Source organism: Rutilus rutilus, assembly GCF_951802725.1.
Source record: "Rutilus rutilus genome assembly, chromosome: 22".
NCBI classification, from domain to species: Eukaryota; Metazoa; Chordata; class Actinopteri; order Cypriniformes; family Leuciscidae; genus Rutilus; species Rutilus rutilus.
In genome coordinates, this window is record NC_140227.1 from 7,012,091 (window position 1) to 7,034,843 (window position 22,753).

The window sequence follows — 22,753 nt, forward strand, 5'->3', positions numbered from 1 at the left end:
TAAGCAGGTTTGTGTTGGTCTATATTTCATGTTTCACACTGTCATCTGGTGGCTGTAAGATAAACTACACGAGACAAATCTTCAGTAGTACTGCAATCTGACTATGGTGTTACTTAAGTTTTGTTCTTCTCTCATATTGTTTAGTCTGTTAACTATGTGTCCCGGTAGCAGAACATACATTTAACAGGCACATTAAAACCTGTTATGAGACTTAATTTTTGTGATATCATCAACTTCAAATTTGAAACACAACTTGGTTCACCAAAAAAAAAAAAAAAAAAAAAAAATTCAGTCATTAATTACAAGTCGTTCCAAACCTGTAAGACCTTAGATCATCTTCCGAACACAAATGAAGATATTTTTTATAAAATCTGAGTGATTTCTGTTCCTCCATTGACAGTCTATGCAATTACCACTTTGACGCTTAAAAAATGTCATAAACTAATCCATATGAATTGAGTGGTTTAGTCCAAATTTTCTTAAGAGACTCGATCGCTTTATATGATGAACAGATTGAATTTAGGCTTTTATTCACATATGAACATTCTTCAACTCAAAGTTCAATCAGTTGTGGTAAACAGAAACTCAAGCATGTTCTCTTGACCTGCGAGAACCAGTGAGGTTCATTGTCATGTTACGCGGCAAGAACCAATGAGCTTCTGTTTATGTTCGCTGATCAATGCCTAAATTAAACCTGTTCATCATTTAAAGTGATCAAGTCTCTTCAGAAAATTTGGACTAAACCGTTCAATTCTTATGGATTATTTTTACAATCTCTTGAATTTTTTGCAACATCAAAAGTGGTAGTTGCATAGCTGTCAATGGAGGGACAGACCGCTCAGATTTCATCAAAAAGATCTTCATTTGTGTTCTGAAGATTAACGAAAGTCTTACAGGTTTGGAATAACATTGGGGTTTGTAATCAATGACAGAATTTTCAGTTTTTGGTGAACTTACCCTTTAAACAAATGGTTTTGATTTTTCAAGTAAATAGACTGATATTATTTTGTAAAATACATATTGTGTATACAATATATATATATATATTTGGTTCAGTATATTTGCTTTACAGTAAACTTAAACTTTTATAACGTTTGAAGTGATTCACTTGAAATAATCTGAGGGTTTTCCTTAAAAAGCGACCAACTTTAGGTCTGTATTCCAAAGCATTCATGAACTATTTAAGATCGATGCTCAAAAAGGGGAGTGATAGTTAACAGGTTAAAGTAAAATAAAATAAAACAACATTATAATTCTTTAATAGGCTAATATCATTCCTCTACTCTGCAAACGCGCCACAGATCTGTGCTCAGTGCAGCTCACGCTCTCTGCGTCACTGTTGAGCGCAAGGGATTATGGTTAGACAACCGGAAGTAAGATGGCGGAGGTGACAGACGAGGGTAAGAGGTGTTTGTGTCTTAAATACCTGTTTATCTTTTGCCATACCCGTTTATTAATTATAATGAGTCATGGTATGATGTCTTAAACTGTTTGGAGTTGAGAGATCGAGTGCTTGCTTATTGTTGTTGATTTAATTACGCATTTTTTTCGTAGCATTTAAACGCACCGGCCTCAGTAAGAGACATAACTAATGTTTACAATACATACATTTGTGTTTATTCATATTTTCTTTCAGAAGAGTTTTAATTATGTCCAGGTACTGTATATTTGTTTCTGTTTATATGCAGGCATGTACATTTCTGCTATTTCCATCAATTGTATACTGGTTGTCGCTGTAAATGCGTGTATTGCAGTTATTTCTGTCTGGGGGTTTCTGGTAACGTTAGTTTGTGGCAGTAGTTGATGTGTCAGTTTCAACACGTTATAAACGTCGTTTGAGTAAGAGGCATTAAGAGGAATTACGGTGTGCTCTTTTTCCAGCCTAGAAAGTCAACTGTGATGTGTGTAGTGAGTTTAGGTGCCTTTTTGTACAGCAAATACAATTTTTATGTTAAAAATCTATTCTTCTATTAATACGAATTTAAATGTTTAGGAAGTATATATATTTTTAACTGATTTAATTAAAGTTTATCTGAAACTTTAGCCTTTTTGATATTTGAAAACCAACACAGTTGTAGCTAGCCACCAATCAATTCCCCATGGAAAAAAATAAAGTTCAGCCCTACATTTTTTTTCTTGTTTGAGAAGCCATTTCATTTGGAATATACGTCACAATAGGAAAGAAAAGATTGTAACTTTTATTTCATACTAACTTTAACAGGTCAATAAATATGCATGTAGTCAAGTCACCTTCATTTATGTAGCGTTTTTAACAATATAGATTGTTTCAAAGCAGCTTTACAGAGATAATAGGAAATTAAAGTAACAGATTGTTTTGGCTTTACAGCAGCTCTAGAATAAAGTTATTGTCCAGCTAAAGTTAGTTTTGATTGATTCACTTCTGTTGCAAAGAACATTAGTTATTAACTTAGGGGCCCTTAACAGAAACCCTTAACGCGCTCCGGCCCACTCATTTCGCACAACAACAGTGCCTGGCGACTCGAGAACGCAAACCTTGAAATAGGTTCCCAGGTGAAAAATTATGATTTTTTTTTTTATCTCTGCACAAACTTCAAAAACGCAAACCTGTGAAAACGCTAATGGCGTGCACATACGTATTACGTGTTTAGTCTGTACGCGTGTTTGACTATATATGTGCGCAGACATGTAGTCTTTCTTTACAAATTGACCTAAACAAATTACTTGTCTGGCCTTAAAAAATTATAATACAGAATTATTTATCGCTTCCGCATAGCCATGAATTATTTCGACAAAGTTTTATCTGTACAGAGGTAAAGGGAAGGAGGCCTTCACAGGGGAGAGACTAGTTGACACTTCAGGACTGCGTTGTCGTCGAGTCCAGGCGCAGGTCCTTCATCAGATCTGGATATGGCCTGGATCTGCGGTAAACCTCGGGATAAACAGAAAGACTAATATTAGCGTAGACGTCATTCTTCTTATGATGTAACAAGTACATCAGGATTTATGGGAAGTGTTCCTGGTTCCGGCTGACCTAAACTATGCATCCTAACATTGAATTATAGAAGTTTATAATGTGTTATGTGTATGCTAGGTCAAAGAGATGTGTTTTTAGTCTATATTTGAACTGACAGAATGTGCCTGCTTCCCGGACAATGTTAGGAAGACTGTTCCAGAGTTTAGGTGCTATATAGGAAAAGCAGTAGGCTATATTTTGATATTCTAGGTTATCAACTGGCCAGAATTTTGAGATCGCAATAGATGAAGGACTATAATGCATTAAGAGCTCGCTCAAGTACTGCGGAGCTAAACCAATTACTGCTTTGTAAGTAAGTAATCAGCAATATTTTCTAATTTATACAATGTTTAATAGGGAGCCAATGCAGTGTTGACAGAACCGGGCTAATATGGTCATACTTTCTGGTTCTAGTAAGAACTCGAGCTGCTGTGTTTTGGACCAGCTGTAATTTGTTTATTAAAGGTGAATTAAGTAACTTTTTTACCTTAACTGAACAGCTTCGGAGTCATTGGAATGGTTATATTACTTATTTCGGGTTGAATGGTGGTCGTTTCGCACCCCCCTGGTGCCCGTGAGCGGAAAATTCGCACTTGCAACTTTGAGACGGCGGGCCGCCGGCCAGCGCGGCAGGAAGTATCGCGTGATATCAGGTCTCGCGATGTAAACAATTGCTTTACGGCCAAAAGAAATCTGCTCAAATACTGTCATTATTGCGCTCCCTCACGCTGTCCGAACCCGAAGGAAGAAGACGTTTTAAAGAATGTCCCATCTGCTTTGATGTCGTTGATCTACTAGCCTCTGGTGTCTGAGAATCACCAAAGAGTTTTTACAACAGTGTTGTCAAATATCTATTCCAAAGCTGTGGGGGAGCTCTAGAGAGAAACCTGCGAGCAAAAAGCGAGAATACAGCGAAGAAATCCCGAAGCTACTGAGTGCTGCTTTAAGTGTGCAGGGAAACCACCCATTAGAGCATTACAATAATCTAGCCTTGAGGTCATGAACGCATGAACTAATTGTTCCGTGTTTGTCATTGAGAGCATATGATGTCATTTTATATATATTTTTTAAGATGGAAAAATGTGATTTTTAAATGAAAGATTGGTATCAAAGCGCACACCCAGGTTCCTAACCGACGACGAAGACTTGACAGAGCAGCCATCAAGTGTTAGACAGTGTTCTAGGTTATTACGTGAGGAAGTTTTTTGTCCAATAATTAGAATCTCTGTTTTTTCAGAATTAAGTAGTAGGAAATTACTAGTCATATAGTTTTTTTATATCAGCTATGCATTCCGTTAATTTTGTGAATTGGTAAGTTTCGTCAGGGCGTGAAGAAATATAGAGTATCATCAGCATAACAGTGAAAACTAATGCCATGCTTCCTAATGATATCTCCCAAGGGTAGCATGTACAGAGTGAACAGCAATGGTCCTAGTACTGAGCCTTGTGGTACGCCATACTGAACTTTTTGATCTCTTCATTTACTGCTACAAACTGATAACGGTCAGATAAGTAGGATTTAAACCATGCTAATGCAATTCCACTAATGCCAACATCATTTTCGAGTCCATTTTAAAGAATGTTGTGGTCAATAGTATCAAAGGCAGCACTAAGATCGAGTAACACTAATAGAGAGAGATACAACCACGATCAGATGATAAGAGCAAATCATTTGTGACTGATGAGAGCAGTCTCAGAGTCGACTTTGCAGCCTTGGCTAAATGGAGTATACACGAGACTAGATAACGATCTGAGATGTCATCGCTCTGCTGTAGAATTTCAACGGCATCAACATTGATTCCATGCAACAATATTAGATCTAGGGTATGATTACGACAATGAGTAGGTCCTGACACGTGTTGTCTAACTCCAATAGAGTTCAGAATGTCTTTAAATGCCAATCAATCCCAATGCATCTTTTTCGTTATCTACATGTATATTAAAATCACCAACAATTAGGACTTTATCTGCAGCCAGTACTAACTCTAATAGGAAATCAGCAAATTCTTTGATAAAGTCTGTATGGTGCCCTGGTCCTGTATACAGTAGCCAGCACAAATCTCAAATGTGATTTATCATTTATTTACACTAGATAGTGTTACATTAAGCACCAACACTTCAAAAGAATTATATTTAAAACAAGACTTATCAGTAATTCTGAAGATATTACTATAAATTACAGCAACACCTCCCCCTTTGCCTTTCAGACGAGGCTCGTGTTTATAACAGAAATCTTGACTCATTTCAAGTAATGTAATCGTCTGGTTTTAGCCAGGTTTCTGTCAAACACAGCACATCTAGGTTATTATCTGTAATCATATCATTAACCATAAGTGCTTTTGACATAATATTCAGCAGTGTATGTAGGCCTAGTCATTTAAAGGTGCATTGCGCAAGTCTCTGAGTTTTTGCAGAACTATGCCCCCTTCTGGCGACACACGAAACTGCAACCAGAGTTGTGCACGCGGTTACGTGGAGTTTGCGTTGGGGTTTGGGATGAACTAGAAGCCGGTCTCTTTGAATCCATCTTCTACTTTTGCAAAAGTCGCTTGAGTTGTCTTCGCTGATGCGGATAATGGCGGCGAATACACAAACCTGCCAGACATAGCCAGGTGAGCGTGAACGCGCATGACGTCACGCCCAGTCGATTCCGACCCGAATCCCTCTTATTTATTTTACTGTACAGGATTATAGAGGCAATCGCAGTGATCATAGAAGGGCTCATTCAGCCCATCAGGCAATTGTTTAAGCATGTATGGGTTAGAAAAACGGGTATTTTTAACATGAAATGTTGCGCAATGCACCTTTAAAATATCACAGCTGTTTGAATATAGGCTAGCCTATATATTTTTGAATGTAGCCTCTTCTGTTCAATATGATGATTAATAATGACTGTATCATTGACTCGGTGAGTTTCAGATTCATGAACGAATCATTCAGGTTGTTTTTTTCTATACTAGATTCATTAAACTCATTCACTTTCATAGTATTTAAAAAAAGTGCTATAATATTCTGAAGAAATGTACAGTCATACAAATGTAACAACATGACAAAATGTTCAGTTATGGTTGAACTGTTCTTTTAAAGTGTTTGTGTTTGTAAGCTGGTAAGCTTTGCCTTTTAACTTTTTATTATATTTAGGCTATTTTATTCTTGTCATTTTTTATTTATTTAATTGAACTCTCATGCTTTTGCCACCATATTTTATTTAGTGTTTTCTCTCTGATGGTTGGAAACCGAAGAGCTTAACTTCATCCTGAGGAGGGATCAGACAGCAGCATGGCAGATGACAACGGTGAGTTGTGTTGGCAAACGGATAAAAAGATGATCTCTTCTGCAATTCTTTTGTGATATTATTGGGACAGTCATTTTGAACAGTCTGATTTGCGCTCTCAGAATCATTCATTCAGAGAGAATGGACTGAGGCTTTAAATGGGTCAGTGCACTGCATCAGAGCCGGTAACCAGTAGATGTGTTATAGGACATTATCTCTGCAAGCCCATGGTAACAAAAATAGACAGAAACAATTGAAGCAAAAAGTATTTTCTTTGGGTTTTCGGTTTTTTAGCCCATCTGTTTCTAAAAGGTTGTAACTTTTTCCTTTGCCCTCACGAGTTGTTCTGCTCTGTTTCTGGGCTTTGTTTGATCTGTGCATATTTGTGCTATTGTATTAATAAAGATCAGCTAAAGAATGTGACAGGACAGAGGCTTTATAATTCTAAGATATTAACCCTTAATTAAGGCCTCTGAATGATCAACTTAATCAAAACTTTGCCTGAAATCCTGTTGTACACAATCTACTTCATGCCTTCTGTCATCTGATTGATAATTTATGTAAGGGATAATGTACATCCAGCCGGTTGTTATATCAGAATAAGGACCTTCACGGCTACTTGCCACATAAGTAAATAATTAGACACGAAATATTGATCTGAGTTGAAATATTACAGTACTGCGATATGAAGATTGTACAAAAGTAACATATCTTTAGCAGCAGTATAAAAGTGAATGGCACATAACAGCCACAAACTATCGGTTCAATATGTGTAACAAATACCTCCGTTTTCACAGTCCATACTACAATGCGTAAACTGTATTTTCAAATGTATCCACTTGTGAAAGCATTTTTAAAAAGCTCAGTTTTCGCAGGACAAAAGTGCCAAAAGGGCGAGAAAAAGATGCCTTTTCAAACGAAAACGTATTAGTGTGGACAAGGCCTAAATGTATACAATAAAATACATTTATAATCAACATTTCTCACACTTTATCTGTTGTAGAATGTTGTAAAACAGAAAGCACTTGGTTTTGGTACAAAGTGATTGAATCATATCCACTCACACTGACTCAGACATCTTGTTTTTCATCTTGCAGAGAAACCTGCTGTTGCTCCTCCAGTGTTTGTGTTTCAGAAGGATAAAACACAAAAGGTAAGACCAGCACCAGTTCTTACTGACTCTGATCACACCTTTCCAAAACTGGCTTTAAGACACTGATTCTGTCCCCAGAGGTCAGCAGACGGATCCAGCACAGAGGATGGAGAAGGTGAGTTTAGTCTTTTTACAGTCAACAAAATATATTATTGAAATGCTGAATTTCATAAAGAAACATATTTTATATAATTAGATGGGAAAAAAAAAAAAGTTTGTTGTGGCCCAGTTAAGCACATTTTAGGGCTGTGCAATTAAATGAAATCACACTCTGCCCTTGACCGAATTACTTTGGTTGCTTTAATAAGAATAAAAAGAAGTTTAATTCTCACAGTGAAGACAATGCTGTGTTTTATTTTACATTTTATTATTCATTTTTTGTAGTAGGCTGTTAGCTGAATACTTATATAGCCTACTTGAATGAAAAACTTAAAGCACTGTTTGTTTTATTATTATCTTTTTCCTATTGTATTTGTGTTATTGTTTGTAATTTGCTTTTTTTATTGTATTACTGACTGTTTACTTATTTTCAATAATTTTAACTTTTTAACTTTAATTTTAAATTTAAATTTGGCTGGTATCTAAAATGTAGAAATCATAGGAAATGTTCATCAAATACATACTTGAAATGCATAGCTATCGCTAAAGGGATAGTTGACCCGCAAATGAGAATTCTGTCATTAATTACTCACCCTCGTGTCGTTCCAAACCTGTAAGACTTTCGTTCATCTTCGGAACACAAATGAAGATCTTTTTGATTAAATCTGAGAGCTTTCTGTCCCTCCATTGACAGCTACGCAACTGGCACTTTGATTCTTCAAAAAGTTCATAAAGAGATCGTATGTGAATATAATCCTAAATTCAATCTGTTCATCATATAAAGCGGTCTTGTCTCTTCAGAAAATTTTGACTAAACCACCCAATTCATATTAGTTTAACGATCTCTTTATGAACTTTTTGAAGTGTCAAAGTGGTAGTTGCTTAGGCTGTCAATGGAAGGACAAAAAGCTCTCAGATTTCATCATAAAGATCTTCATTTGTGTTCTGAAGATGAACGAAAGTCTTACAGGTTTAGAAGGACATTAGGGTGAGTAATTAATGATAGAATTTTCATTTTTGAGTAAACTAACCCTTATAATAAACTACTCGTATAAGGTTTAGGTCATATGGTGCAAATCATGTGAAATAATCGTCATTATGATTTTTGCCCTAATCGAGCAGCACTAGCAAATTTCACCACCTAAATCATCTTGATTTTGTTTGATGGTTCAATTAATTAAAATTAATTGCTTGCTAAAATATAATATAATAATATTTTTGACATCCTTATTTAAATTGCAGTTATATAGCTAAAAAATTTTTTTTAGATATAGATATAGATATGATATATATAATTTTTTTTTTTTTTTTTTTAAAGCTATATAACTGCAATTTAAATTTAAATGTCTTGAAAATGTGCTTCATCCATTGAGTTGTGTATGAAGAATTCATTTATGCATGTGTCTTTTCTCCCCCAGACTCTGATAAAGAAGATGGCAGATACAGTCCTGCTGCCAAAAGAGGAAGAACATCACCATTTGCACAATTCCCACCAACTCATTCCGGTAATCCAGAGATTTACACCTGGAAAGTAATAACAGATCTTTAGCCTGGTTTCTTTGACACACTTTCTTTTCCTTTTCGCAGTTTCTAAGAATAATGTTTTCATGCCATCCAGTTTCTGTCAGTCACCAACCGGAAACTCCGACTCAGAACCTGGTGAGACTTGATACAGTGTGCTACAAACTTATACCAAATAACACATTATAACTCAGCATAAAATGGCAGCCTGTTTTATGTTCATCATGTGACATTTATGAGTGCAGCAGGATATTCAGTGAGAAATAAATGACTCAAGAGTTGATTTTATCCATTAGGAATTGATCAAAAGTGGTCTGTATTTGATGGACATAAAAAGGAAAGTTGTTTCAGAAATGGAGCTTAGTTATTACATTTTCAAAGTTTACAAAGACAAACATTTGCACAATACATTTACATTGGAGAAAGGAAGAAAGTGTCAGTTTTAGTTTCATGTTGACATATCTCATTTTCTCAATTGTTTGTTTTTTTTCCACCAGAAGAGAAGACTGTGGGGTTTCGCCTGAAACCCCCGACTCTGATCCATGGTCAGGCACCGAGCACTGGTGAGTCAGTGTTCAAGCATCTGCTGTTTTGAACAGTTTGTTGATTAATGTCCATTTGTGGTGCTTTCATAAGATTGTTTATTTACATGATTCCACAGATAGTCACCATTTGAACTTTCAGTACCAGAGACCCGCAGAGGGCCTGAGAGCTTGAGGGATGATGAGTTCACAGCAATCATTATTTGATTGATTCGTTTCAGGTGTCCCTAGCCCCAAACCCAAAGAAGCCCAGCGCAGCATTCTGCGACCTCCAGTGCTGCAGCCCCCTCCGGCCCGAACCCCCCCTCAGAACAGTGAGTACATGATGAATATCAGCTCAAGTAGACCAGCTGAAGGAGAACTACAGCATGTAACATGTATGTTGTTTCACCAGACACGAGCAACAGCAGTTCAAACGGAGTGAAAAACCTCTCAGATGGAGGAACAGAATGTGAACGTAACTCAGAGATGTCTGCTGCTGGCACACAGGAAAATGACATGGCATTGGTAAGACATGACTCGAACCGCCGGTTTTACCGTATCAATTCGAGCCCGAGTCCTCATCCTTTGTAAGTGGATTTGCAGAGCTGAAAACAGCCTCTTCTCAACATGTCTACAACACAAACCAAACTCTTCCAGTCTTAGCTACAACTACAGTGTTTAATGCCGGGTCAAAGTAGACATGGTTTGTGAGCGGCCAATGAAGACCATAGGCTGGCATTATGCAAATTTGTTACATTGTTACATAGGTATGTAACTGGAAATAAGACTGGAATTGCTGATGACTCTGAATTTTTAAATCGTTTTTTTTTCTTTTAGAAGACAATAACTTTATTTATCATTCACTTTGATTTTTAAAACTTTGCAGACCTTTTATATTCACAAACAACCATATTACAACCGTATGAAAGGTAATTTTCGAAAATGCATAAGCATTAAAGGGGCACTTTAAAATGAATCGTCACAAAAATAGATTAATGGCAGTATAATGATTTGACAATCCGTGTCAAAATACTTTTTGTATTAGTTTTAAACCATATAATAACCTGTTATATATCATTTGAAGCATACCAGGCTTCTTTTTTTGCTTCAAATGTGTATTTGTGCTATATAAAGTCCAAATTTGTTATATAACACAAAGGAATTTATATATTTTGAAGTGAGGCTTTAATTGACCACATATATTTAGGAGACACTGAAATGTTTAAACTGTGTGTTTTTCATATTCTACAAAGGAAGCATGTTTGAAGCACTCATGGGCTACGGTCCAAAGGCCAGACAAGTTTAGTTTTGGTTTCCAGAAAATAGTTTGTCATCTTGTGCTAAACATTTTTTTTTTTTTGGCTGACCCAGCATTTTTAGTTAAATCTTTGATGCGTGAATACAGAAAAGTGAACATATGTCATTTGGTCACCCTTTTAAACTTAAAATGACTTTTTGTTATTTCTTTTAAGGTACAGAACAACAGTACTTTGGGGGAAAAAACAGATGACAAACCTGAAGGACACGATGCCCCGGTTGAGGCCAGTTTTGTATTTGGACAGAATATGAGGGACAGAGCAAAGGTTTGATTCATCTGATCCTGATGTTCTCTGTGTGATTTCTATTTGGACTGGGTTATATATTGAATATGTACTAAAGTACAGCAATTTTGCTGTCAATATTAAAATGAAGCAACATTTGGAATATTACAAGGATTTAATTGGCTTTTTATTTATTTAGTTTTCCTATCCTTCCCTGACTTGAGTATGAATGCATTAGACTGATGTTTTAATAGTCTCTCTTATTTAAACTTCAGTAAAAAAAAGTGATTGAATATGCTTCTTATTCAGAGTTTCGCTTGCAAACATCAGTCAACATCATAGGAGCCACCACATAATATGATTTAGAATTAACGGTAGTTAAACCAACCCCAAACTGTTAAACGGTAGTGTATGTTGATAATATTGCTGTTTATTACTCTGTTATATTGTCACACATACATGAAAATCATTAGATACATTTTTTTCCCCATGTAAAAAAAAGAAAAAAAAAGAATAACATTTGGGGAGAACATGCCTTTGTTTTTTGTTTTTTTTATACTAGATTTGATAATGTTTTAGTTTTTTAATTTTTATCTACTTGCAGTATAGTAGATTTGAATACAGTTTGATTATTTAATCCCTTTGACTATATTTTAAATCTAGGGAAAAGGTAAAGATATAATTGATCTAATTATCATCCAGTCCTAATTCTGAATAAATGTCTGCAAATCAGAACTTTTAATGTTCCTTATTTAATCTGCAGTCCGTAACTTTTAGCGCTCTAGTGGTTAATAAACAGAACTGCATGCGTCTTGCGGAAGAACATTGTAGCCGGAGCTACTTCTCTCTGTTTATGATGAACCACGCAGGTACTGGGCTCCTCCACAGCAGTGCCCACCCAAACTAGTCTGACTAGTCTGAATATAAACACTTATTATAGGTGCACCCTAGTGATTCAGGACAAGACAAAAACACAGTTTGGGAAATGAATTCATGATGTACTTGCTCATTTAGTAACTTGTCAATTTTGAACAGTTACGGACTGCAGCTTTAAATTGTGCAATAATTTAGAAGTAAAAAATAAAAAGGTTGGTTTTGGAGTTTTGTTTGAAGTATTGCATTTGCTGCAGGTGGGTAACAGCTGGGACTCTCAGAATACTGATCGTCTTCTGCCAGAAAATTCAGAGGAAACAAATTACTTCTTGCAGTGCACCACTTCTAGGTACTGCAGTTCAAATGTTCATGTTCGTTTTTAAGACATTTTACAGATCTCCTCAGACAGAAACTTGTAACTTTTCTTGGCATCAATATTGTTTCTTTTAGCACACAGAAACCTGACAACAGCAATGCCAACAGTGTGAAGTTTGTCTTTGGGCAGAACATGTTGGATCGCGTCTTGGTAAAGTCATACATTCCTTTCTGTTTGTCAGAGTTTGACATGCTCAAGTTATCAGAGATCACAGTTGCCGAGTATCAAGACTTGTAAATCACTCAATCCCACTTGTACTGCATACTTCCAGGCGCTGCCGAAACTCAGCACAGAACTACCAGGGGGCAGCAGAGAGTTTCAGTCTGAGATGGGCCTGTTCAGCCAGCTTTCATCCTCACAAGATCAAACTGTGGAGAAAAGTATGTGTTCCAGACCCAATCACAAGCCTGACCTGACAAAAATCATGTTGAGTTTTGAGATTAATGGCTCATTGTTACTATGGCCAAAATGAGAACACTGCCGCGTCAAACAGCTTTTCTGTCCACACTGAAAGCAAAATGTTGTGTGAAGTGACGAAAAATTTCATTTTTATTATACAGTTAGATTTTCGGGTGTTTTCAACAAAAGCAAGCATAAAGTCAGAAGCATAATCACTTTTTTTTTAAATGTGATAACCATATGCAACTATTTCATGTTTCATAAATGCATTTTTCATTTATAAATAACAATTATTGCTCACCTGCTTTTTTAGTGCATGTTAGGATTGTGCGAAAATGCATATTTTCAAAATCGATACATTTGCATATGCCTGCCTCCAGAGCAAGACATCGATGAATAGTTTCACATCATCACAGCATAGGCCCCGCCCACTGTCATTCAATTGCTTAACGGCTAACATTTGCCTACACTGGATGTGAGTGTTGCGTCGAAAGCAAATGGAACCCATGGACCTAATTCAGAGCAGCAGCATGACGAGTATGAAAGCGAGGCTATGAGGGATAGACTTAACGTGTTTTCAATGGCATCCGCTGTAAAAGCTCCTAGATCACTCGTAATTTTCCACAGCTCATATTTCCTGGAGTTTTTTGTCAACTGAAATTTCTTGGAAAGATATTTTTACAGTGTTTCGTCAACAATACAAAAACACATTAATAACAGTTCGACCCACTGAAGAGATGTCTATCCCATTAAAAATGATGGCGCTGCTGTGAATAAGGTCTGTTATAATCACTGACGCTATTTACCTCGATACAGTATACAGGTGCACATTCAATTTCTGATGTACTCCACGCACTTGAGTCTGTCGACAACTAGGGCTGGTCCAAATACCATTTTTTGAGCTTCGAAGCTTCGGTAGTAATGAACATCGAATATTCGAAGCTTCGGAGAGAGGGGGCTGAACATATTCTTCTCTCTAATAAAGGCAGTATTCTCTATGTCTGTCTGTCTGTTTGCATTTTGATTATTTCGAGAACCGTTCATCCAGTCGACTTCACAAGGGAGTGCAGTGTCGCATTTGGTGCAATATAGATCGAGACGCAGCACGTTCAGAATTAATAAACTTTTAATAAACTACAGAACAATGCGAGCGGGAAGCGGCGCACCTCACACGGGCAGGGCTTATATGTTCTGAGAACGGACACTGCACTAGTGATATTAAATACATCTTCCCCATGAACAACACAAAGTAAATACACTCGCATGTAACACACACACACACAGGTCTGTTAACTTAAGCAATACTTTAATAAGGTAGTCTAATATTTTTCTGACTAACAAATTACTGACACAGTAAAGGGTAGATTTAAATAAAGAAAAATTGAATTTAAATAAAGAAAAACGAAATTTAAATAAAGACAAAAACGAAATTTAAATAAGGAAATACGAAATTTAAATAAAGAAAAACGAAATTTAAATAAAGACAAAAACGAAATTTAAATAAGGAAATACGAAATTAAGTTAAATTAAAAAACGAGATTAATTTAGATTGATAATAACGGGTAAAAAGCTTAATACATTTTGTTTCTATTATTCTATTTTCCACAATGTCAAAGCAATGCAGCTTAACCCAAAATACAAGCTCAGGCATGCACTTCTGTCCATACAAACTCCGCTGTTCTGCGCTCTAGCCAGAGAATACTCCCGTTGCAGGAACACTTTAGTAGGCCAAGAAGAAGCAAATATATTTCTTAAGTATAACGAGGTTGGGTTCCTTCAACTGTCCATCCTATAAAAAATGGCTAGGCTATATAAGATAATTGTAAAAAAGAGTATTGTATTTCGTCAGATTTTATAGTGTTGAACATATTCAAGCGCGCATGAGAACCGTTTCGAGGGGGATGCCAGGTATGAACGTTGTTTAATGTTTGTTCTGAGCATTTTGTTTCGTCAGTGAGACACAGTGTAATGGAGAGTTTGCAAAGAAACTTTTGTTAAAAGATGAAGCATTCAGCTGTAATAACGGTTTTATATGGATAATGTTTTCAAAACACTTACTCGCGTGCAACAGTTGATACTGTTTCCTATGCAGTGATGTAAGCCAATCGTAACTTTGTACGTTTACTGACAAGCTTAAAGGAGCCGCCCCTTAAAAACGGATCATTTCAGACAGAGGGTCAGAATCAGGGGTGAAAAATCTTGTCTGTATATACATTTGTTTTTTGTGCAAAAAATCTTTAACATTACAAGTGAACCTCAAGGAACACATTAAAATAACAAAAAAAAAAAACCCAGGACAAATGTTTTTTACCAATAGACTGGTTTCAGGTTGACATGGCCGTGAGCAGATATGTTTCTAAGAGTATGGTTAACCAAGATTGTAAAACAACAACAAAGCACAAAATTATAAAACCGAACATGGGCCTTGAGACATTCATATAAAGTTGTTGATTTTGAATCCCTCAAAACAAATGTAGCAGGATGTTCAAAATATAGTGTAACAGCATGCAGTGAGCATGTTAATTAAAGCTCAGCCAAATGAAAAATAAGTATAGATGAAAATGTAAACGTATGCTAGTTGATATACTGTTTTCCTCTTATTCTCACCATTTATTTGATCCAAAATACAGTAAAAAAAAAAAACAAGTTAAAATAACGGTTTTATGTTTTCATTCATTTTTAAATGTATTTCTGTGATCAAAGCTGAATATTCAGATCATTACTCCAGTCATCTACGTTACATGATCCTTCAGAAATCATACTAACATGTTGATTTGGTACTTAAGAAACATACATTACTATCAATAATAATAATCACAATTCAAACGAACAGCATTTATTTGAAATATAAATCTTTTGTGACATTGATCAATGCGATGTTGATCAATTTAACACATCCCTGCTGAATCAAAATATTTTTTCCCCCCAAAATAAAATAATCTTTATGACCCCAAACTTTTGTATGGTAATCTAAGTTACATTTTCCACCATTTTCTTGCACCACTGTTTAGGAACCACTGCGCTAAATCATTCAAGTTAATTTATGTGATTCTGTAATGTTCTGTAGGTGACAGCATGAAAGAGTCTCTGGAGGAGTCGGCGGCGCGACATGAAGCACACAAGCCCCAGAAGTGTTTATTAGAGCGGGTGGAGGTCAGGACAGGCGAGGAGTCTGAGAGCAACGTGCTGCAGGTGAGAGCAGCTCTCGCATCTGATCGAGACAGACACATGAGAAGATGATGCTGCACTGTCCTGTGTGTTTTCAGATGCAGTGTAAGTTGTTTGTGTTTGAGATGACGTCTCAGTCGTGGGTGGAGAGAGGATGTGGAGTGCTCAGGCTTAATGACATGACATCAGCGACAGCGGATGACGGCACCTTACAATCCAGACTGGGTAATGATGTTGTAAAAGGCCTTGGTCGAATCTCCTTCACTCTTTACATTTTACTGTGAATTTGCTGGTGTTTTGATAGTGGACTAGCCTGGGAAAACCCAGACAACTTCCAGGCAAATTTAGATTTGCTCTGCAAGTAGTCTGGCAAAGAGCTCATTCAAGCCCATTTCCAATCCGTCGAAATCGCGGCACCAATCAGAAACGTTGAGGTGAGCTTTACACAATGACGATCGCTCTGATTGGTTTTAGGTCTATCCATTTGCGCCCAGAGGCATTTGAGCGACGTCCGTTGGTGAAGCGCACCAACTTTTAAATGCATTATTATATTCAAATTGCAAACGCATGAGGACAGTCTCCATGAAAGACCCACTGGCAGATGAACGTGCTACTACATTTCTCTCCGAAACAGTAGGAAATTAAATTAGATTTAATAGAGGATTTTAACTGTGACAAGATGATTGACAGGGCAGGTTACGTGACAGATCCGTCCGATAAAGATGATGAAGTAGTATGTCCCAAAGCTTGCCTACTTTTTTGCTACACATTCAAAAGTAAATACCTTTTCTTCACAAAAAGAGTACATACTTTTATGGCGTAGTGTAACTTAGGCGAATTGGGACGCAGCATATGGCTTTACACGATGACGATCGCTCTGATTGGTTTTAGGTCTATCCAATTGCGCCCAGAGGCATTTGAGCGACGTCCGTTGGTGACGCCCCTTTGGAAATGAGTTATTAATGAAGCTTTGCCAGACCATAACTCAGTTACTACTGAGAATGGTCTGGTTTTAACCAGGCTAATAGTGGACATGTGCCAGAGTAAAATGGCCAATGACTGACGTTTAAAGAAATAGTTCACCCAAAAATGAATGTTTTGTAGTCATGTACTCATTTCATTCCAATATATTTTTGCTTCCTTGAACCACAAAAGGAGGTCTAACACAGAATATCTGATCTTTTTTTTCATACATGTAGTTCTGTATTTTAAGTCTTATGATATACACAACTGTTCAAACTTTTGCTGTCTGTAAGATTTTTAAAAAATCTTAAAACATTTTTTTAAATGTTTTTGAAAGTCATTTGTTCATTTGTCATTTGTTCACCAATTTTTGTTTATTTAATCAAAAATACAGTAAAAATCTGTAATATTATGTAATATATTATTACAATTTAAAATGATTGTTTTCGATTTTAATGTAATTTATTCATGTGATCAAAGCTGAATTTTCAGCATCATTACTCCAGTCTTCAGTGTCACATGATCCTTCAGAAACCATTCTATTATGCTGATTTACTGCTCAAGAAATCAGTGTTGAAAACAGTTGTGCTGCTTAAATGTTTTGTGGAAATGGTGATACTTTTTTATTTCAGGATTCTTTGATGAATATTTGTTAGTCCTAAACAAATGCTAAAAGGAGCATGCTGAATAAAAGCATTAATTACATTTAAAAAAAATGACTGACCCCAAACATTTGAACTATTATTTCAGAACAATTTAAAGTGAGCCGATAAAATGCACAAAACAGCTGAAATTTATTGTATGCTCCTTTTACACAATATTTATGCAAAATACATTAAACATATTCAAAAACAGCTCATGTTCATTACAAAGCTGTCTGCAGATTTTGGAATTGTCACAAGGGGGAGCTAATACTTCTGTTTTATACGCCATGGGTGCTCAAGTCAGTGGCTGATGCCAGTAGTCTCAGAATGGCCAAATACTGGACATTTAATTGATCTTTCCTATATACCGACCGACCTATAACTGTGTGAAACTTTTGGTTGACAAATTTGCAACAAATTCTCATGAAACATGTTTGTCAGACACAAGTTTTAGAAGGAGCATAGGTGTAACTCATTCACAGCGTAGTGTTTCTGATCCTGGTGTTTGTTTGTGGCTTGCAGTCATGCGGACTCAAGGAAGTCTTCGAGTGATCCTCAACACTAAGCTTTGGCCTCAGATGCAGGTGGATAAAGCCAGCGAGAAGAGTCTCAGAATAACAGCCATGGACACAGACGAGCATGGCGTCAAAGTCTTCCTCATATCTGTAAGAATGATTATAGTCGTAATGAGAGGCTGTGAACAGTGAGTGTTAAGTGGTTGGTCTTATGTGGTCTCATCTCATCTCTCAGTCCAGCTCTAAGGATGCTGCCCAGCTCTTTGCAGCCCTGCATCATCGTATCCTGGCGCTGAGGAGCATTGGGGGTCAGGAGTCTGACGGCCAGCCGGATCCCCCCGCCGGAGAGGTCATCCGCTTCAGTGACGACGACGACGAGTCCCGCACGCCCCCCAAAGCGGCTACGCCTGATCCAGGTAATCTTTCATGTCAAATTCTATGAGCTTGTGGTTGTGGCACTAAAGATGGTTACGTTCTACACTGGTAAGGTGCAGGAAAAATAAAATAAAAATCTATATTTACGTGGTATTATAAGGAACTACTTTAAAGCAGATGTTCCTAATAGATTTGGCTTCAGGACCCAGATTTTACAAAGGACAACCCAGCACAAATTTGTATGATTTTAATTTTTTTTATCATAAAAAAACAAAAATGCCCTTAAAATCAAGCATGAAATGTATCCATAGATTACCATAAGCAGCAAAAATTAATTTATTAAAACATTAAAAAAATATATTCTTACATCAAATGACTTGAATACATCTTTTAAATGAACATGTTTAAAAAAAAATATATAAACTTTTTTTTTAATGTTTTTTGGAGGCTTACAGTCAAAAACATCCAGTTGATACTGATATCATAATGAAGGAAAAAAAGCCTTTTTTTTTGTCCACCAAATCAAAGTCATGTGGTCTAAATTCATATATGCAGGAAAAAAGCCATAAAACAAGAAATTTTACTGTCCTTAAATGGAAATTTGAAGTTCATGAATTGAGACTGCTTTCACAAACTTTAAACTAGATTTTTAAGTGAAGCACTTATCTCTCCCTTTCCTCCACAGAATAAAAAAGGTAATTACGACTTTTTATCTCACAAATCGTACTTTTTTTTTCTCGCGAATGCGAGTTTACAAAAGTCAGACTTGCGAGATATAAACTAAATAAAATATGAAATCTGTGCTTTGCAAATTTAATCCGGTTTTGTCTATTATTTTCAGGTACCCCAGAGGCTGGTGTGTGTTCATCCACAGGTGACACACAGTGCTGAGCCTGCTGCTGATTTCTATCCCACAATGCCTCACTGCAGCCCTCTGATCAGCTCAAATACTATGCAGGTGTTTTTCTCCAAACTCCTTCAGGTGTACTATAGTCATGTGTTCAGCTGGTTTTATTTATTGCATTTTTAACCGCAAAAAAAGACTGCACACGTAACACTCTCAATGTCATCATATTGATGAAAATGAGAGGCTCTTAGTGTTTTAGTAAACCGTCAAGATTTCTTAAATGTCATAACTCGTTTATGTGAGACTTAATTATTCCATCCCCCCCCCCGAGTGGAAACAGATTAGAGTGCACGCAGAGACCAACCATCTCAGTTTCAGTTTCAGCTGCACTGTATAAATCTTCCCTCACTCACTTTAGATCTCAGAAGGATTTCAGATGAGTCATGGGATGCGTAAGCGGCGTTTAGTTTACTCGGTAGTTTGCTCATATAGTGCTGTAGAACAGTACAATGTTGAAAGAGAGCTGATCACTCATGAGACTGCTCTTATCTAAACAGAGTCCATAATCAGAAACATTCACAATGCAGCTTTAAGTGGACCTCATTTATTACATTATTCATATTATATCAAATTTGTTTAGTCTGTTTACTTACAGGAAAGGTTTACCCATAAATGAAAATTGTCGTTTCAAAGCTCTATATGCTGCAAAAGTTTTTGAGGGTTCTGGAAATTCACAGAACATGGGTTTGGCATGACGTGAGGGTGTGTAAAACGAAGACAGTTTTCATTTTTGGGTAAAACGTTTCAACTTTTTAAAAATCATCACGGCGAGGTTGACCTCGCCAACAAACAAAAGGAAGAGTTGTACAAATACTTACTGTAAATTATCCTCCAGTTTCAATGCAATAGTACCTTTTCACACAGTATATTTTTATGAAAATGTCCTGTATATCAAGAGTTAGTATTGTACATGGTTTAGGATCGCAAGTTTTATAGCAAAATGTCTTATTAATGATGACATTAATTATTATCATAAAATTGGTTCTGTACTGTCTGTTACTACAATAATACTATTTACAGTGTTTTTCATATATAACATATTTTGTTTATTGAAGAGTTTTTGTCATTAAATTAGTGAAAGAATGTCTCATTTAACAGGAATTTTTTTGTTAACAAATAGTGATTAGTTTAACATTTGGACTATTTTTATTTTATTTTTAAATAGTGGAATCACTTTTTGTGATTGCGGAGCGTTTAGAGCCGGCCTGTTGGGTTGACTCTCACAGGAACATATCTGGGTCGTAATTCACACTAAAATCCAATCATTTGTTAAGATCTTATTTTTCTAGATAACATTCATCCAACCTCAATTTTCAGCAGTCTACTTTAATATGAAAGAAAATGCATTCTCATTTTTTAAATGTACATCATGGTAGTATTTGTTACACTGCCTTTAATTTGAGCTAATTTGGGTTTTTAAAACTCTAGTGTGCTTATTTGGCAAAAAATTATCAAAATAATGCCATAATACAAAACACATGAATGACCTTTAATCAGGCTTCATTGATGTATTGTATTATATTATATTATATTACAGTTATACATACAATTGTATAACAGTAATTTTAATAAGTAATAATAATTTTGTTGTTGCTTTGTTTTGATTTTAGGGTGAATGTGACCTAGATGTTTTTTGCAAGCTATGCCCTTTTATAAAGAAGCACAACCTGATCTTAAGTTCTAGAAGGCAGGTGTGTCAGCTAGTGTGGGTCAGACATCACTCATAAGGCGCATTACTACCAAACAACATACAGAAGCCTCACACAATGTAGTCAAAGAAGGGCTTTTCCCACTCTGCTGCTGAATATCCTTAATACACTGCCAGCGATCGGTACTCATTTGTAGCATTTTCACAAAATGTTACAATAGACAACAATGTACGGTACACTGTCTGACTGTTTCCGTCAACACACATGCTGTAATGTGTCTGAAGCAGAGGATCCGTTGCTCCATCCTGCCATTCACATAGAGGAAGAGCAGGGTGTGTAGCATATGATAAGAAGACTAAAGAAAGAGTTGAAATAATCATCCTTTATTCTGTTTTTCACCTAAATGTGTTCAGATGAGAACAAGTTACATTTTGTAGTTTTATAGTAGGATACTCTTCAAACACGCTTTAATTAAAATATTGTAAAAAATAAATAAAACGAGAGATATGTAGATACGTTGTTCAAAATGCTAAATAGGCCTTTGTTATAAATTTATCCAGTTTAAAAGTTAAATAATATTTTTGTCCTGTTTGCAGAGGTTTTAGTGTTTATACCAACTTACAGCACTTAACTATTTTATTTTGTGTTCATATTTGTGTTGTACTTGCTTTGCTTTTAGCATTACATTCTGTTGTTCTCCTTCAGAATGAATGTGTTTCCATACAGTTAGATTTTTCCCATTAATATGAAAGCACGTAAACTAGCAGGGCTAAAGGTTTACAAAACAGATGTTTGCTCAGTGCGATTTGATTGCTGTAAATGTCTGTAAATGTTTACATTCGGTGTGTTAGAGGCAGCAGATGTATAGGACACACTTTTTTTTTTTTTTGTCTTTTTTGGGTTGTTTGTATAGACCTTAGAGAGACTGTGAACATGCCGGTGCTATTTCTGGTCCAGAACAACTCAACTGCACTGGTCTCGTGGTTTAAATATACAATTTCACTCTGGTGGAAGCGTTTAAAGATCATTTAGAAGGGCTAGGCTGCTATTGGAATAAACATCTGTTGGCTTCACTGGAATAAGTTTGTCTTTTTGTTAACCACGAATTTGAAACATGTAATAATGTGGGCATATATTTGGTCGGTTATAGACATTTCTGTTTTCCATTAACCATGTGACAAGTTGCACCATTATAAAAACCCAAACCTAGAATATGCAAATGATCTTGTCTTTCTTTCCTCTTCCTTTTTTTATTTCTCCGTTATGCATCCAGCATCTCAATCATATTTGTTTTTTAATGGAACATATTGTATTCATGTTTGCAATTAAAAATAATTCAGACCATTTCACTTTTCCCACATACACACATCTGCTGATTTTACATGTGAAATATGATGCTGCTTCTAAGTCACATTATTCTGCCACTTGGAAACCTGTACCGCCTTTGTTCCATAAAGTCTTTTACTTTGTCTGCAATCTCTACACTGTCTGAGTGTTCCTTAAATATGTTACATTTTTCTTTTCTGGTTGCAGTTTTCTGTAAAGTGTCTATAATGACACCTCAGCGCCAGCTAGCTTGCCATTGTTATTCAAAGGCTGGTGGTATTAGGGAGGCTTTCTTGTTCAAGAGAAATTTGATTGGTCAGAAATGTTGGTATGCCATTAGTGTAAGGAGCCATTAATGTTTTGTCCATTTCCCAGTTGGGAAAGACTCTCATAATTCAATTCAATTGACATTTATTTTAGCGCTTTTCACAATACACATCATTTCAAAGCA

The 22,753-nt window shown here is 36.1% G+C and overlaps 1 protein-coding gene across 2 annotated transcripts; it reads left to right on the forward strand.

The window, feature by feature from the left end:
• Nucleotides 1-1,311: 1,311 nt before the first annotated feature.
• ranbp3a (RAN binding protein 3a) lies at nucleotides 1,312-22,452 on the forward strand. Of its 2 annotated transcripts, none has more exons than XM_084395559.1 (18): nucleotides 1,312-1,400; nucleotides 6,208-6,290; nucleotides 7,367-7,422; nucleotides 7,501-7,537; nucleotides 8,940-9,026; nucleotides 9,109-9,180; nucleotides 9,540-9,605; nucleotides 9,806-9,898; nucleotides 9,979-10,091; nucleotides 11,039-11,149; nucleotides 12,238-12,329; nucleotides 12,431-12,506; nucleotides 12,628-12,736; nucleotides 15,823-15,947; nucleotides 16,022-16,148; nucleotides 18,053-18,195; nucleotides 18,281-18,461; nucleotides 19,262-22,452. In XM_084395559.1, the coding sequence occupies exons 2-18, from the start codon at nucleotides 6,275-6,277 to the stop codon at nucleotides 19,309-19,311; spliced, it is 1,554 nt and encodes a 517-aa protein (XP_084251685.1). In that variant the 5' UTR covers nucleotides 1,312-1,400; nucleotides 6,208-6,274; the 3' UTR covers nucleotides 19,312-22,452. The 2 variants fall into 2 exon arrangements, with proteins under 2 accessions (XP_084251685.1, XP_084251686.1); XM_084395560.1 differs by having other exon boundaries at nucleotides 9,543-9,605.
• Nucleotides 22,453-22,753: the final 301 nt, after the last annotated feature.